The sequence below is a fragment of the Muntiacus reevesi genome, chromosome 3 (genome assembly GCF_963930625.1).
Source record: "Muntiacus reevesi chromosome 3, mMunRee1.1, whole genome shotgun sequence".
Lineage (NCBI taxonomy): Eukaryota > Metazoa > Chordata > Mammalia > Artiodactyla > Cervidae > Muntiacus > Muntiacus reevesi.
Window position 1 is genome coordinate 173,297,600 of NC_089251.1, and position 17,360 is coordinate 173,314,959.

A 17,360-nucleotide genomic window follows, 5' to 3' on the forward strand; every position below is an offset into this window, starting at 1 on the left:
CGGGGCTTGACTCAGCTAAACCAATCAGCGTGTTTCCCCCAAGGTTTTACTGAATTCCAGCAAGGAGCCAGTTTCTCTGCGATGACAGAAGCTGTGAATGAGGTCTGGGGGTTTTGAAGCAGGAGGGGGCCATATTACCTGCTGGCCTGTAAATGAGAGAGAGGGAGAGAGACAGAGACCCCCGATAGTTCTTGGAGACCAGCTGTTCCCCAGTCCTTCTTGCATTTGGTTTTTTTCAATTCTTCCTTTGATTGTATACCTTTGACACGTAACAATAGATTTCCTTTTTGTCTGAACTAGTTAGACTTGGGTTTCAGGCACCTGAAGCCAAGTCGACACAATTAGCAGAAGTATTATAAATTAAATGTATTATATATTATTTTATATATAATGTATATTATACATTAATATATATATACACTTATATATTTATAACTACTCAAGAGTAAAATTATACCCAAGCTGTGAAAGAAATGAGATCAACAATATTTCTTGACACAGAAAGTGGCTGGCTTAGGGTGCCTGGCTCTGTGCAGGAAAGAGGAAGTTCAAAGATCAGAAACAAACCAGCATGATTGGCTCAGGTCCTTAGATCGTTCTGTTCCTTTAGGAGGTAGAACTTGTCTTCTTGGCTCTGTGTAGAAACAGACAATAACAGGATTGTTCAAACCTTGGTTATAGCCATGAAAATTACAAGTCTCTTCTCTCATTTATGAGCGTGATGCTCAGGATAACAAATTTACAAGTGAATGAAAGATAAATGCATTTTCCAACTCAATGAGCTAGAAATTAATCCCTGCATTAATTTGGCAACCTGAAGATATCTGAGCTCTGCTGAAGAGAAAAATCTCAGCAAATTGGTAGAGATACTCTGCAAGAATAATCGCTTTACATGTGAGTTTGTGCTCTTCATAGAATAGCCAGTTCCTTTTCAGTACATCTTTAGTTGTGATGAAAGTAGTGAAAAAATACTGAGACATGGCTTAATTGTCTTAGGAACACTTGACACTGTGAAATTTTAGAACAACTTTTTAAAAAAAAATTCATCCAAGCAAAAGCTTCTTCAAATTCAATCTTATCCAAATCCCTACTGAAAGTGTGGAAAACTGTGTTTTTACCATGGGCGAATGTGTGTTTCTATTGAGTTTAGAACATTATCCTGGCAAGGATAATGTTGTAGGTAGGTCATGATGGAGTCAGTTCCACCTTTGGAGGCTGGTTAGGGTGGCACAGTCAAGGGGAAAGAGTTTACACCCAGACTGACTATAAGATAATGAGACCAATTTAAATTTTTTTAATTCAATATACTATAACCTGCATACTGTAAGTAAAAGCTATGCTCACATTTCTTGAAGGTTGAGAGATATTTCTTATCACAATATTTTAAACCAAGACTTTGAGCCATTTGCCTGATATCTTTAGATGATTCTGGATTTATAGCTATGAAACCAGTATTTTCAACCAGGCTTCCAAACTGGTTAGAATCTCAGTGTTTACTTTATTGTGGGTTTTTGTCTGAATTACTTAATTACTTTTCAGAAATGCACCGATTTTATTCTTATCAGCATAGTAAAAGTTTCACTATACTCTCTGCTGGACATTAGCCCACTTTTATGTCTTATGTTTTCATGTTTTGTTTGTCACGAAAGTGTCGTGATGTCACATTGATTCAATTCAAATTTCTTTGGTTATTTATGAGGATTAAAAATTTTTCATGTTTTTAGCTTTTTATAGAACTAAGTTCTGAGAACTAACATATTTTTTGCACATGTTTTACTTTTCTTTATTGATTTATGTAAGTTCTTTATGTAGCAATTTCAATCTTTTACTGCCATTTCTGCTGCAAATATTTCCCCCATTTGTTATTTGCTTTTAAATTATGATTTTTTTTTTTTTTTTTACCTCAGAGGGTCTAATACTTTTTTCTTTGTGATTTCTCCCACTGAGTTTATCTTTAAAGTCCTTCCTCACCCTCAAATCAGAGTCTACTTGCACAATATAACATAAATCTTATCTATTCATTGAAGCATGGAGGCCTATTTGGGGTCATAAAGCAAAATCATTTTCGTTTATTTATTTTTGTAAAATTATAATACCGTTGATTTGTAAAGTTGTGTTAGTTTCAGGTGTAGATTCAGTTATATATATATATATATATAACTGAATATATATATATATGTATATATTCTTTTTCAGATTCTTTTCTATTATGGGTTATTATAAGATATTGAATATAGTTTCCTATGCTATACCATAGATCCTTGTTGCTTGTCTATTTTAAATACAGTGTGTATCTCTTAATCCCAAATTTCTCTTTATCCTTCTCCCTCTTCCCCTTTGGTAACCGTAAATTTGTTTTCTATCTCTCTGAGTCTATTTCTGTTTTGTAAATAAGTTCATTTATATCATTCTTTTTAGATTCCACATATAAGTGATATTATACAGTATTTTTTATTTATGCTGTATTTTTTATTTATGCTGTTTTTAAAAAGAAAGGAAAGAGAAGATGAGAAAAGAGGGCATAATAAAAGGGCAAACATCCATAGCCCTGAGATTCGAGCATGTTGGCTGGATCTGAGTCCCTGGGTAGAAGAGGAAGCTGGCAGAGACTTGGCTGTGTCCTCGTGGTGCTCCAGGGCTTCAGCCTGGTGTTCTGACCACAGTCAGGAAAATAGCTGGAGGCCTGGATTTGCTCACCACAGCCCCAGTGCAAGTTACAACTAAAACAGGAATCTCTCCTATCTCACCTAACCATCACAGGGATTAAGTGCCCGGAAATCCAGGGATGAAATGACGGGGAGACTTTTTGGGAAGGGAGGTTAAGTGTGGGGAGGCTGATTCCTTACATCTTTTCCTTCTGCGCCCCCATGCACCTTTCTCATTCTTATGACCCGCCACCAAGCCATGGACACTAATGTATAAGGAATGGGAAAAGGGGGCATTTTTAGATTTCCACTCAAGCAAGCTTATGTCTTAATCCAGACACACTGCAGTTTTTCTCTTTATTTCCTTGAAACTAAATTTACACTAATAGGTAGGACATAGTAAAACTTAAACCAGGTAAAATATAGGTCTTATTTCAGTAGAATCTCCCCACGAAAGGCTTGTGTCCAGAATAAGAGCTTAAAAAAAAAATGCCCTAAATGAGGAGCAGCTGTTTTTACTATGTTTAATCAAACTCTTAGGCCAAGAGTTCAAATGTTGCACTCTCATGGACTCCCAGGGGAACCCCACAGTTATGAGGTAGTGAGCATATCTAATGAATGAGAAAAAAGAATATTATGTCCTATATGTTGGCCGTGGAGGCATAATTTCAAAAAGGGAGCAACTGACAAGAAATCAGAAGTTTCTAGAATCCGTTCAGCTACTCTGTGACCTCATCTCAATCAATTTGCCTCTTTGAATTTCGGTTTCCTGTATATATTCCTATCCATATAGCTATCTACACAGAGGGCTAAGGTAACATATATGAAAGCATTTTTTAACATTATACGGAACTATTCAAATGTGCAGCACAGTATGTTCAACTGAAATAAAAATTCACCTCTGACTCTTAAACTATCCGGTCAAATAAACCACTGTTTGCAGTTTTAATTTGCAAATTCAAAAATATTAATTTAAATCTATTTTAATTTTAGCATGTATATATTTGAATGCCAAGCAATATACATAAAATCCTCTTTGAAGATGAATATCAAGACTGGGTATTAATCACAGGTTAGCTGGCCAATGCTATTAATAAATACCATTTATAATTATGGAAACTTTTTACCTTGTAATCATTTTAGTGAGAGGGAGACTCTAGATGCACAGGTTTAATTATTTTCGGAATGAGAATGGTAATAAATGTCTGATTCCTGTTTTTCTTGGGATATATGGATGGCCAGTCTGTTCACGCTGGTACTCATGAGGCTGAGGTCAAAAATGTGCTTTTATGACAGTTAGTGTTGCCGTGTTCTCAACTTGGCCTGAAGCAGTCTAAGATGGACATGTTTCTGATCCATCATCTTTGCTAGAAAAATTAAACAGTTTCCCTTATTGATGGTGAATCAGGGCTCTGGTGTCTACCCATGCTTACATGGAGGTCAAATAATGATTAGTGTAAAAGAGAAGGGATCACAGGACCTGGAAAGAAAAGACTTGTGTTAAGAAAGAAATAAAAGAACTGTGTGTATTTTGGGTAGAGTAAATGAGAACTGAGTTTCCCACCTTTTTTTCACATCATGGCACATCTAGACATGGTTAGATTTGTGTAGCACCCTGGTGTTGACTGGAGGGAATTGGGAGCCCAATCCCACTGCTTATGCCCACATGGAGGGTTGAGGGCATCTACTGGGAACTCTGCCTCAGCAAGCAGGCTAATCTCAACACATCCACACATTCCAGCTGGCCCTCTCTACCCTCTAAGTCAGCTCTTTCACCCCATCATCTCATTTCTATGACTTACATCTCTACCCGAGTTGGAAATGTTTGAGTTAATGCTGTATTTTCCCTTAGCTCCTTTTGGTGCATTCAACTCAGCAAATATTTACTGTGCAGAGCACTGTTTTCCACTGATTGAAATCAGTCATGGAACCAACTTAAAGTTTTGGCTTCTGTCCTTCTTCTCCAGTCTCATGGCCAACACCCCAACCCATCCCCCGGGCACACGTGGGATGACTAACAGAGTTTTGCCTTGCATTTCTTCCCCTATTATATAGTCAGAGGCAGAATTCCATTCAGATGTTCCCCATTTCCTGCACGCCACCCATCGGCCAAATCTATCACAGAGGCTCAGGCAGGGAGCCCAGGGAGCTCAATTCACAAGGATCAGGATCCCAGAAGATGGAGTCTGTGAAGAAGGGCGGTAAATCGCGGGGGAGGAGGGGACAGGGAGAACAATCAGCTCACTTGCTAATTAATTTAGAAAGAAATGATTTCCTCATGTGTCTTTCCTTTTCTGAAATGCCCCGGGGAACTTCTCATTGCCCTTAGAGTAAAGTGCAAATTTCTTCCAAAATCCTCAGCAGTCAGCCTCAGTCCTAGCTTGCCTTTTTGGATGTGCATCCTGACCCTGACACTTACTGTGCTACAGCAAGCTCATTATTTAACATCATGGGACCTTTATTTTCTATTATACACCCAGGGTACAAGACCTTTCCTGCAGATCTGCTGAAAGGGCAGCCTGATCTCTGTGCTTTAGATCTGCTCTGCTATTTTTGGCACGTTCCACTGCGGCCGGAGATGTAGCACAAACCCGAAACCTTCTTTTTCAGTCAGGCTGTCACTGATTTCTCACCTCCTCCACATTTAGTCCCTCTGTGTGCCAGTGAGTTTTTGGATGTTAGAAGAATTTGAATTGAGAGTTATTTGAATTTTTGAGCTTGGGCTGCCATGATGACAGGCAATATGGCATTCTTGACTTCTGACATCCTTGAGTCATTGTATTACTTTCTTTTCTTTTTATTTTTTCATTTATTTTTATTAGTTGGAGGCTAAATACTTTACAACATTGTAGTGGTTTTTGCCATACATTGACATGAATCAGCCATGGATTTACATGTGTTCCCTATCCTGATCCCCCCTCCCACCTCCCTCCCTTTCTTTTCTTTTTAAAAGATTCTTATTGGAATGTAGTTGCTTTACAATATTGTGGTGTTTTCTGCCGAATCGCAAAGTGAATCAGCCATACGTATATCTCCTCTTTTTTGGATTTCCTTCCCATCTGTTAGATCATCACACAGCATTGAGGAGAGTTCCTTGTGTAATACAGTAGGTTCTCCTTGTTTATCTGTTTTATACATAGTATCAGTAATGTATATACGTGTCAATCTCAATTTCCCAATTTATCCAACCCTCTCCCCTTTTCTTCCTTGGTGTCCATATCTTTGTTCTCTACCTCTGTGTCTCGATTTCTTCTTTGTATTACTTTCTACTTACCTTTATAGCTGCAGTGGTGGGATTGCTTGAGGGTTATCATGATCACTGAGTCATCACATGAGTCACTTCTTGATCATCAAATCAGACTTTCAATCTTGTTATAATTATACAACACACTCAGGAAAGATCCGTCTGATAAAGACTGAAAAAGACTGTAGTCATTTTAAAACTAAACTAAAGTAGGTTACACAGCCTGGGAGAAGTAATGGCCTATTGATCAGTTGACAGTGTGTATGCTGTGCTTTGAATACCTTAACCATCACTTGCTTCTGGCCCATACTAGTCTAAAGCCTTGAAAGAAAATAAGCAGGTATGGGAGAAAAATTAGGTTTGGAAAGACCTTGGGATTTCTTGAGTAATTCGTCATGGATACGGCTCCCCCTAGTGTACTGAGCAACACAGGTTACCCCAATGTGCAGAAGCGGAGCTCAAGTTCAAGAGCTGAGTGTTCTTATCTTCAAACACCAACCTTATCTGAACAGCTTGAGATCTCTCTCTTGCCACTGTTTTTCTTCCTACTGTTTAACAAACCACAGACCAGAGAAGACGAGGGGCAGGTGTCTTGCACACAATTTGATTTGAGCACCGTTGTCATGGAAGTACTGAATTGATTTCAGGGACCCAAATCAAATTAAAATGCCCAGACAATTTTAAAAGATTTTTTCAGGAGGGAGGGAAATGAAATTAGGGAGAATAAGCAAAATTAAAAGATGACCCCTTGTTAATTATTTGATGTTATTTGCCTTCATCTTCTATTTGTCAAAATGTTAATCATCGGTAAATACGTTTTCCTCAAGCAGGACACATGGACCATGATTGTGTTTTTTAGTCACTAAGTTGTGTCCAACTCTTTGCAACCCCATGGACTGCAGCACGCCAGGCTTCCCTGTCCTTCACTATTTCTGAGAGCTTGCTCAAACTCATGTCCATTGAGTCAGTGATATCATCCAACCATCTCATCCTCTGTCGTCCCCTTCTCTTCCTGGCCTCAATCTTTCCCAGCATCAGGGTCTTTTCCAATGAGTCAGCTCTTTGCATCAGGTGGCCAAAGTATTGGTGCTTCAGCTTCATTCCTTCCACAGAATATTCATGGACCATCGGAAGACCAAAAAATGAACCATAGCACAGAGAAAGAGACTCTTCCAATGAGGAAAAAATGACTTACATTAAAACTTATTACTTCTCAGAGCATCATCTCCAGAATACTAGTTCCACAGGCTACCGAGTCTTACTCAGTAAGAGTTTCACAGCAACTAGTTTTGAGAAATGAAGGATTTGATTAAATAAACTGATTTTTCTAACTGCAGTATTCCTTTAGGCCCTTGGCATGCTCTGAAAATGTCACTGTGCTGTGTGACTAAAGTCTTCGAACTTTGGCATTTCAACAGATTAACACAGGGCTTTTCTCCCATGTACATCTCACACACCTGGCTTGTTAATTATCCTTTGGGAACATGCACTGGACTAGAATTTCATTAACTTTCAGTCAAAGACAGAGAACAAATAGGAGAGTGGGCCACAGGAGGAAAGAAAGCAGTACATTAGACACAAGTGGCAAAAAGGATGGCTGTAAGGAAGTCTGTGGTCAGTGTTATAGCTCTCCTTTGCCTGTGAAACGTTAGTAGCGCAACATATTACAGTCTCCACCCGTGGCGGTTCTGTAGTGGAAAGCAGATCCTCAGAAAGATCTGCCATGCTGAACACATCACCAGCCCACAAGATCATTCCCAGATTCCTCCCACAACATCAGAGCAGTGATGCCACTTCTGAGAAAGAGAAACAAGACCCTAAAAAGTACAGTACCCCATCCTATCAGGCTTTCAGCTTTTATTGAAACTTTTCCTTGGAGCCCAAGAAAATGAAATCTGCCACTTTTTCCTCTTTTATTTGCCATGAAGTAATGGGACTGGATGCCATGATCTTAGTTTTTTGAATGTTGAGTTTTAAGCCAGCCTTTTCACTCTCCTCTTTCACCATCATCAAGAGGCTCTTTAGTTCCTCTTTGCTTTCTGCCACTCGAGTGGTATCATCTGCATATCTGAGGTTGTTGATATTTCTCCTGACAATCTTGATTCCAGCTTGGGATTCATCCAGTCTGGCATTTCACATGATATATTCTGCATAGAAGTTAAGTAAGCAGGGTGACAGTATACAGCCTTCTTGTACTCATTTCCCAATTTTGAACCGCTCTGTATTCCATGTAAGGTTCTAACTGTTGCCTCGACCCACATACAGGTTTCTCAGGAGACAGGTAAGGTTGCCTGGTTCTCCCATCTCTTTAAGAATTTTCCATAGTTTGTTGTGATCCACACAGTCAAAGACTTTAGCATATCCAATGAATCAGAAGTATATGTTTTTCTGGAATTCCCTTGCTTTCTCTATGATCCAACAAATGTTGGCAATTTGATCTCTGGTTCCTATGCCTTTTGTAAACCCATTTGGAAGTTCTCTGTTCTGCTGAAGTCTAGCTCGAAGGACTGTGAGCAAACCTCAGTAGCATCCAAAATAAGCACAGCTGTCTGGTAGCTGGAACATTCATTGACATTACTTTCCTTTGGGATTGGAATGAAAACTGACCTTTTCCAGTCCTGTGGCCACTGCTGAATTTCCCAAATTTGCAAGCATATTGAGTGCAGCACTTTAACAGCATCGTATTTTAGGATTTGAAATAGGTCAGCTGGAATTCCATCGTCTCCACTAGCTTTGTTTGTAGTAATGCTTCCTAAGGCCCATTTGACTTCACACTCCAGGATGTCTGGCTCTAGGTGAGTGACCACACCATCATGGTTATCCGGATCATTAAGACCTTTTTAGTACAGTTCTTCTGTGTATTCTTGCTACCTCTTCTTAATCTCTTCTGCCTCTGTTAGGTCCTTACCACCCTGTCCTTTATCATGCCCATCCTTGCATGAAATATTCCCTTGATATCTCCAACTTTCTTGAAATGATCTCTAGTCTTTCCCATTCTATTATTTTCCTCTACTTTGCATTGTTCATTGAAGAAGGACTTCTTATCTCTCCTTGCTATTGTCTGGAACTCTGCATTCAGGGCTCTATCTTTCCCTTCCTCATATACAACCTGTACTAATACACAAGGATGGTTTTAAGCTCCTTATTGACAGGATCAGAAATACAGGGTACTCTAAAGGATTTAAAGGAAGCCTATATTTAGTAGAAACTGTGACTTAAAGAGGAATTTTATAACTCACAGCTAGATAAATTCCCAAAGAGAGTGTTGAGAAAAATGGAAATCCAGAGTGGTTTGCCTTGGATAATAACACTGATGCATGTCCAGTAGAATGGGCATCTTCCTTTTGGCTTCATTCACATCTCAGAAGAGCTGCTTTCCATCGACTTACTGGTACGCTGGGCAACAGCACTTAAGACGTGAGGGACTGAAGGCATTAATAGACCTGGACTTCTGTGTAATTCTATTCTCTTTTGCTGGGGACACAGCGTTTAGGGCAGAAAACCTTGGTCAGCCCCAGAGGGACTGTGATTATCAGTCTCTTAGCATATGGGGGTGGAGAGTGGGACAAGGTTCATCCCAGAAGCAGCTCTTGGTTGTCAAGGGACGTCCTGTTTTCTTCTTAATGCTTTCCAGCTGGGGTGACTTCAGGCCTGGGGAGGTCAAGTGATTTACTCAAACACCCAGTGGAATCGACCAGCTGGGACTTGAACTCGGGGATTTGCTGCTTGCCCTGGTCAGTCAGTGTGTTCTGCTTCCTGCTCTCCACCTCTTCTCTGAGCTGTACCCAGCAGCCAGTGGGCTGCGTCTGGTGCAGCCCGTCCGCCCAGCTGTCCCCACTCAGGACTGGAAGAAGAGGCATGTTACAGGTCAAGTCTCAATGTTCTGGCAGTGCAGCGTCAGGCAAATTGCTCCATGCCTGCTCAAAGCATACAGTGTCTGGCAAGAGTCAGATTGAAGATAGCTACACCCACACGCCAAGATTGGAAAAGGAAAAATTTAGCTCACACTTTTCCTTTGCGTGGTGACTTTTTTTCCCTTTCGTTTTTTTCCTTTTTCTTTCTTTTTTAAAAGAGGGAATCCCCCTGTTTACAAGTTGAAATCCAAAATGCACAAGTGGTCAGTTTGCAATTCTGTGACCCATGAACATCAGTGGGCCTGGGTGCTCCCTGGGAATTGGCATTGCCCGAGCTGTGAGCCAATCCTGCCTTAGCCAGAAAGGAATTCTTGGGTGAGTGCAACAGTCAGGGAGCGAGGAGGCCTGTGAGTGATCAGGGCCTCGTTGTCCTCTAGTTCTGGTTTTCCAGGGGCATGCCTACACTCAGCTTCAACTTGTTTTATGAGCCAGATCTGACTTTATTTTTTGAGATGAGTCCATCCGAAACACCTTACAGGAAGCAGAACACGACTTTTCATTTTGCCCTTAAGAAAAATAAAACTATAATTTGAGATGGGCAAATGTGGTCCAACTCTGTTTATCCAAAAACAAGAACCACGGTGTCCTTTGAGTGGGCTTCCCAGGTGGCGCTAGTGGTGAAGACCCGCCTGCCAGTGTAGGGACTTGGGGGTTCGATCCCTGAGTCGGGAAGATTCCCTGGAGGAGAGCATGGTGACCCACTCCAGTATTCTTGCCTGGAGAACCCCATGGACAGAGGAGTCTGGCGGGCTACAGTCCATGGGGTCGTAAAGAGTCAGACATGATGCAACTGAATTAACTCAGCATGCACAGCAGGTCCCTTGAGTAGAGAGAAAGATTTCAAACATTTATTTTGACACCGGTCTCTGAGAACTGAAGTGTTTGGAAACCAACAGGGCCTCCATCTGGAGAAGAGGATCCTACTGCACCAACTCCTATAGAGTGGCTCCTATAGAGCCACAGAGGACACCTCGTTTGCCGAGTTCAGGGGGCAGGAGGCACCGAGTGGGGCTAAATATGCCTTATTTCTACTGATGCTAGGTCAGTAGATGGACTCCGGCTCTCTTACCATTTTAGAGTTTTAGTTTGGTAGATACTCAAAAGTTAAACAAACTACTTAATATGAGTGGAAAAAGTTAGCCTGTGATGTGTTTACATCTTCCATCTGGATCTTGGTTTCCTCATCTGCGAAATGAGGGACCCGATGACTGCTGGATCCTATTGCAGCTCTCAGGTTGTGGGGGGCAGGGGGCGCCTGTGACTTTTTAGGCTTGCTTCTCTCATCTGCTCTAACTTTTCTGGGTGTTATGGGCTGAATGGTGTCCCCATGAAAATCATATGTGGACCCCTGGTTCACAGTACCTTAGAATGTGATTAGTATTTGGAGATAGTCTTTATAGAAGGGATCAAATTAAAATCAAGATTGTCAGGGTGGGCCTTAATCCAATTAAGACTGGGATCCTTATAAAAAGAGAATATTTGGATATAGACATGAAGACACCTGGAGTGAAGACCAACGGAAGACGCAATAGATGGCCATGTGTAAGCCAAGGAGCGAGGCCTCAGAAGAAACCAATCCTGCCAACATCTTGAGCTCAGATTTCCAGCCTCTAGAATTGTGAGAAAATACATTTCTGTTGGTTAAGCCATTTTGTGGAACTCTGTTATGACAGCTCTAGCAAACGAATACACTGGTTTACACCACAGTGAGCTTTCTGAGCTGTGAAAGAAGCTCCATGTGTGTGTGTTTTTTTTTTTGTTAACAGATTCTTAACCCTGGTGTTAGCTTAAACTTGCCTTTTCTTTCGCAGGATATTCAAGATACTTTAAAAAATCATTTTCTTTGTTACCAGATGGAAGTAAGTTATTTTAGTAAAGTAAATCTTTATTTTAACTTGAAGGGAGTTTCACCATTTTGACATGAATCTTTTTCCTGAATGGCTATGGATCATCATTTTGCCTTTTAAGAAATACTGCTATTACCTATAAAATTCATTTGAAGCCAAGTAGCTCATTGGATAGGCCTGCAGGTAACAGTCCATTTATAAAGAACTTCAGACCACACAAGCAGCTCCAGAGTGGGACAGAATCTTAGTTTTGTTTAGTCCTTTTGCCTTTAAAGTGCATTCAAACAGCCTGTGACCGGGTTACAGACAAATTAAGTGATAAAGAAAGGTAACCACTTATCACTTTGCTGTTTACGACTCTCAGATTCTTACTTGAAGTAAAGCATGTTTTATTTTACCCTAACAGATTTTGCTTTCATTTAGTACCAAGATTCTGGTTACAGTCACGTGGAATCAGACTGGAGTGTCCAGTGTCTAGAAAGCATGGAGATTCCCTGTCTCTCTGTAACTCCCAGAGAAACTTCTCAGAGAGAGCATTTGCGGATCAGAAGCCGCTCATCTCTGGAGGTTAGAGTCACCCAGCTGTGGAGGCGCTACACGTCTTGGGAAAGAGATCAGAGCACACACCAGACGACCTGAGATGGGAAGCCTTATCTTCCCACGTGACCACAGGCGGGCAGCGTAGATCCCTCCTGTCAAGGCTGAGGATTCCAACCAAGCACCCTGACACCCAACCAACCACTGCACATAACAACAAAAGCATCAATCTAATTACAGGAGTGTTTCCAGATTTTTAACAATGCATCTTTCCCCAAATCACATCTTAAGGAAGAAGCTTTGGCCCATTAAGCAGGCTGAGGGGGCAGTGAGAATCTGCGGGCACTTTTATTTCCAGCTATCAACAGAATGGGAAAAAATATCAACTTATTTATATTCATTTATTTACACGGGTAATGAATAAGTTAAGGAACACTTCATCTCAAACACAGATTGCTTTTATTTTAGCTAAGCTAATGTTTCAGTTCCATATATACTTTTGAATTTCCATCAATGTCAAATACCATTTTTTCTTTCTTCTTGAAAAAAAACAAAAAACAAAACGATTTACAAGCACTTTTAGGGCACTCAAGGAAAGTAGGCTGAAGGTTCATAATAATAATTTTCCTTTTAAAAAACATCCATCAGACCAAAATAAAATCATTTTAATTAACTCCTTCCTGAGTAACTAAAACCTTGGAATGTGCTGAAAGGTTATAATAAATAAGGCAGTCAAAGATCAACCAGCTTAAAATGTATTTTTTAAATTAAACTATGTAAAATGTACAATATATTTCATGAAGTACAAACTGTGTTGGGCTCAGGGCCAAAGAAATGTTGTCGTGTGTGCCAAATAAACTGATGAAGTGCCTTGACTTCTAGGGCCCAGAGGCTGTTTGTTGGGCAAAATTACATCAAGTCCTGGTAAGTCAATCAGTCAGCCTCTGATGGTGCAGTGATTACTGCTGACAATGATTGCTTTTGAACACACAGGTAGAAGTGCTCACATGCACTTGCATTAAGAGGATGCATTTTTTAAAGATGACCAACTGTCCTGATGTTCTGACAGCAGAGAACACTCAGCGGACCTTATTTTCAGATAGTGGGACTGCACAGTGTGTAAACTAAGGATTGTTCTTTATAGGCAATTTCAAATAAGTGATTCACAATGTACCAGGCAATAGCTCTCACTCTATGTTGACTATGACAGCTGTTCTCTGGGTTGATTTTTAAAGTAAGCCTAAGAATAGGGCCCTGGTCTCTCTAAGCAGGACAAAGGCTATTTCCTCTTCTAAGCACATTTCCCTGCATCACTTTCCTGCCCCAGTTCTCTGAGACAGAAAGGAGGCTCTCAAGTGGCCAAATGCTGGACTCTGTGCCTCTGTGGTCCCAGCCTTCACTGGACTCCTGCGGGGTGGAGCCTTCTCAATACATCTCATGATAAAGTAGTTTTAGTGCACACTTGACAGGTTCCAAATGACTTGCTTTATATCTTGGCTACCGTCCAATTTTAGTGAACGAAGAAAAAATTCTAGAGAGACTTGTTGGTTTCTGAAAAGTAGAAAATGTGTAGCTTGTGTAAAGTCTGAGTCTTATTTACTGTGAAGTATTCCCAACTCACACTTTGCTAATGCTCCTGAAGGGCTGGCTCTAGGGGAAAAAACCTGAAGGAGACAAAATTTGACCCTAGGATCCTGCCTGCCACCACCACCTGCACTGCTGCTCGTAGGCCGACTGTGTATTATCTGCCCAGAAGTATACGTGTTTTTGGAAGGGGATGGTCACAGATGAAGACATTTCAAAATCCAAAGAAACAGATTGCTGATGATTGAACCAAGGCATCACGCAGAGGGGGTAGGTGATGGGAATGGGCTGGGGAGGAGATATTTTGAAGGAATGGGACTGCCCAGCTTCTACTCAGATCACTTTGGGGGCGGACACTTACTCATGAAGCTGGCCAAGCAGTCTCTTACCCAGAAGCTCCTGCTTTTCTTACTGACCTCTTGGTAAGGGTTTCTCAGGAGGGAGCTGCTTCCATAATAACTGGACTTCAGCTTGACTGCTGCTTGCACAGAACTCAGTATCACTTTCCACCCAAAACACGTACCTCTTAAGGGACCAGAAGGTGAAAGGTACCAGCTACTTGGGACCCTGCTGGCCAGGGGTGTGCCTGGTAGATCATGCCGTCTGTGGTCAGGCTTAGAACTCAGGCCACAGGAATCAAGTGTCAGAGCTACAATCAGTTCCTGGATTTCCAGGTAAAACAATGCCGATGAGAGATGTTTCGTACCAGGGGGAAAGGACATAGTCATGCCATTTTCCTAGGCCACATGTCCTTCAGAGTCGATCTGTCTTGCCTATGCTCTTCCTTACACAGCCAACAAATTATTTTCCTGGCTATGCTACTTTGAAGTCTGGCAGAATGGAGCTTGTGAACAGAATGTCTCAATGGAGCCTGCCACGCACTTTGACCTTGAGAGGTACTCAAGGCTCTGGACTGATCGAAGGTGTGGCAGAAGCCGACTTGCTCTTTCAGAGACAATATATGTGCTGCTCTGGGTGAAAGTGTCCCCAGAGATGGACCAGGGGCAGAATTCTACCCGTGTGGGTAGAAATCACTTATCCAGGGACATCCTTCCTTTCTGATGTCCTTATCTGTCTTACCATTTCCTCTTAGAGCCTTCTAGAGTAGGCTTCCTGGTCTCTGCAGTGGTTTTGCGTTTTTACTGAAATATACAAGTCTGGACATTTTCAACCACTGAGGTAATACTTTTACAGGTGACAAATGATGAGTTCCTGGGCTGTAGGCTCTGTTTCTCCCTCTTCTCTCATTTATACTTGGGGAAGAAAAGCTATTTTATGACAAGATGCCTTGTGATGGAGTCATCTAGTGTACCTGGGAAGGACCCAAGGAGCCAGAAAAACACAGAATAAAATTAAAACAAATAAAACCCGCAAAACCGGGCATCTCCCAATGACCCCAACCTGTGGGAACGTTTGTTCTTTTTAATGCTGTGCAGCATTCATTTCGTCCCTTAAGGATTTTTTTCTTCCCCTCAACACACACACACACACACACACACACACAAACTTTCTGAAACGGGAGATTAAGCCACTGGAGGCAACACAGCGCTGGCATCACCTCTTATAAATATCTTCGAGCCACTTCTCGTCGTCTTGTTCCTCGTCGTCAATGGGCTCCTCGGTTTCCAGTGGGGTCGGAATGAAGAACTGGGGTCTCAGCGGCGGGCGGCTGACCCGAGACTTGAGTCCGAACTTGCGCTTCAGCAGGTGGAACTGCTCCTTGACATAGTGGTAGAACTCGTATTCATACCTCATTCGCTGGTAGAGGATCTGCACGGCCTCGGCGGAGGGGACGGTCTTCTTCACGGTCACAGTCATGTTTCCGAGTTTCCTATGCTCTGGAAAAGAAGTGGGGTTGCACATGAGCCAGAGTCTGCGACGTCCCAGCTTAGAGAGGATGGACGGGAGCTCCTGAGTTACTGGTGACCCTGGCAGCTCCCAAGGAAAGAAACTCAACCACAGACCAGGACTAGAAGGGGAAAGTGGCTTCCCAGCAACGCTGGGAAGATTTCATCATATCCCAGGTGTTACTGTCAACACAGGACGACTACACCTAAGCTAGCTGACATCCCCTTTGTGAGATGTGAACTGATGGAACTTGATCAGGATTCAGGGCTACCTGTAAGTGATACAGTCTTTTGAGCAGCAAGATCTACCTGCTCTTTATCTTTCAGTTCCTGTTACTTTCAGAAGGAAGCACAGAAAAAGGCTGTCTCACCACTTTCTAATCATCTTGGTTTCTTTCATTTGAAAATATGGACGTCCCGGGGATCTTCCTGACCCAAGGATTGAACCCAGGTCTCCTGCATCGCAGGCAGATTCTGTACCAGCTGAGCCACCAGGGAAGGTCAGTTGTCTAAGTTTGTCATCACCAGATTTTCAACATGTACACGTGACAGGACTCATCAAAACCTGATTTTTGTCCCCTCAGTGCTCCAGTGGAGTCAAATTGCTCTTGCTTCCTTGTTGATAACTCAGCGGCATCTTTCAGGCCTCTTAGGACTCCTTAGCATGACCTCACAGCACCGAGGCCACGCACGCCATCTCGGAACCGCCTTCCTGTGGCGTCTGCAGGGGCGTTTCCCCGGTGGTCCTGCTCTCCTGATCGCTCCTTCGGTGCTCCAGGCCCAGGGCTGTCTGTCCCTTACATATTAGTGCTCCCAGGTCTCTGGTCCTGCCTCTTCCCTCCGCCCTTTCTTCCCCTCTGACCGGTTTCATTCCGTCTTCCACCCTCTAGTTTTCATACCACTGTGGACACACAGCCTAAAGTTTATATGAAACAGTTAGGGCTTCTCAGTCCTTTTGTTTTCCACAGAGCTGCCAAATAATAGGAAGGTAAATGACATTCCCAGGGGGTTATTTCATGGTCAGAAATAGGAGTGCTACAAAAAATAAAAATTAAAAAGTAGGAGTGCTATTTTGTCGCAGGAGAAGCAGAGATTCAGATGCAATCAACACTGATGGCAAATATCTCTTATGGGTTTGGATTATGCCCATCTGTATGTGATTTTATTTAATATTCCCAATCAGCCTGTGGGGTGTCATGGCCCCTATCTTGCAGATGGGGAAATAGAAGCTCTTGAAAATTAAATGACTTGCCCAAGGTCATGGCTAGTGAGTAAGCGACAGAGCTGAACTGGAGCCCAGGTCTCTCATTTGTGATGAGGTTTCCCCTAAGTACTGGGCTGTAACCCATGCAGCTTTTGTGAGCCTGCAGAAAATTATCACCTTCATATGGAAAGACTAGAGGGCAGTTTGCCTTTTATGGTTAGCATAGAATTTTTAAAATCACATTTCGAAGACATATGGTTAAGTGTCTTGCTCTACAATAATCAGCGCTATGGAAAAGTCATTCCAGTGCTAAGTGTTCTACATTTTTGTAAAATGCCAGACTTTCCCTCCAAACAAAACAAAGCTACGTGAACTATGGAATCAGCCTCTCTCCAGATTGCCGTAATAGCAGTACTAGAGGAAGTTGTTAGGAATTTTTGGAGACTGTTGTTATTTCAGCCAGAAAACAATCATGCTTTAAAAATCCATACTTATTATCAGCATCCTTTGGGGAGTGAGGCAGCCCTCGTTAGGTGGG

The 17,360-nt window shown here is 41.9% G+C and overlaps 1 protein-coding gene across 2 annotated transcripts in view; it reads right to left on the reverse strand.

Annotated features, from left to right (window-relative positions):
* Positions 1–467: 467 nt before the first annotated feature.
* Positions 468–17,360, reverse strand: part of UST (uronyl 2-sulfotransferase) — a 322,913-nt gene continuing 306,020 nt past the window's right edge. Inside the window, exon 8 of one of the 2 annotated variants that reach the window (XM_065931174.1) lies at positions 468–634. In XM_065931174.1, the coding sequence (XP_065787246.1) occupies positions 549–634 (86 nt within the window). In that variant the 3' untranslated portion in view covers positions 468–548. Of the gene's footprint in view, positions 635–12,013; positions 15,610–17,360 lie in introns of those variants that run through there. The other variant, XM_065931173.1, reaches the window with a different exon arrangement.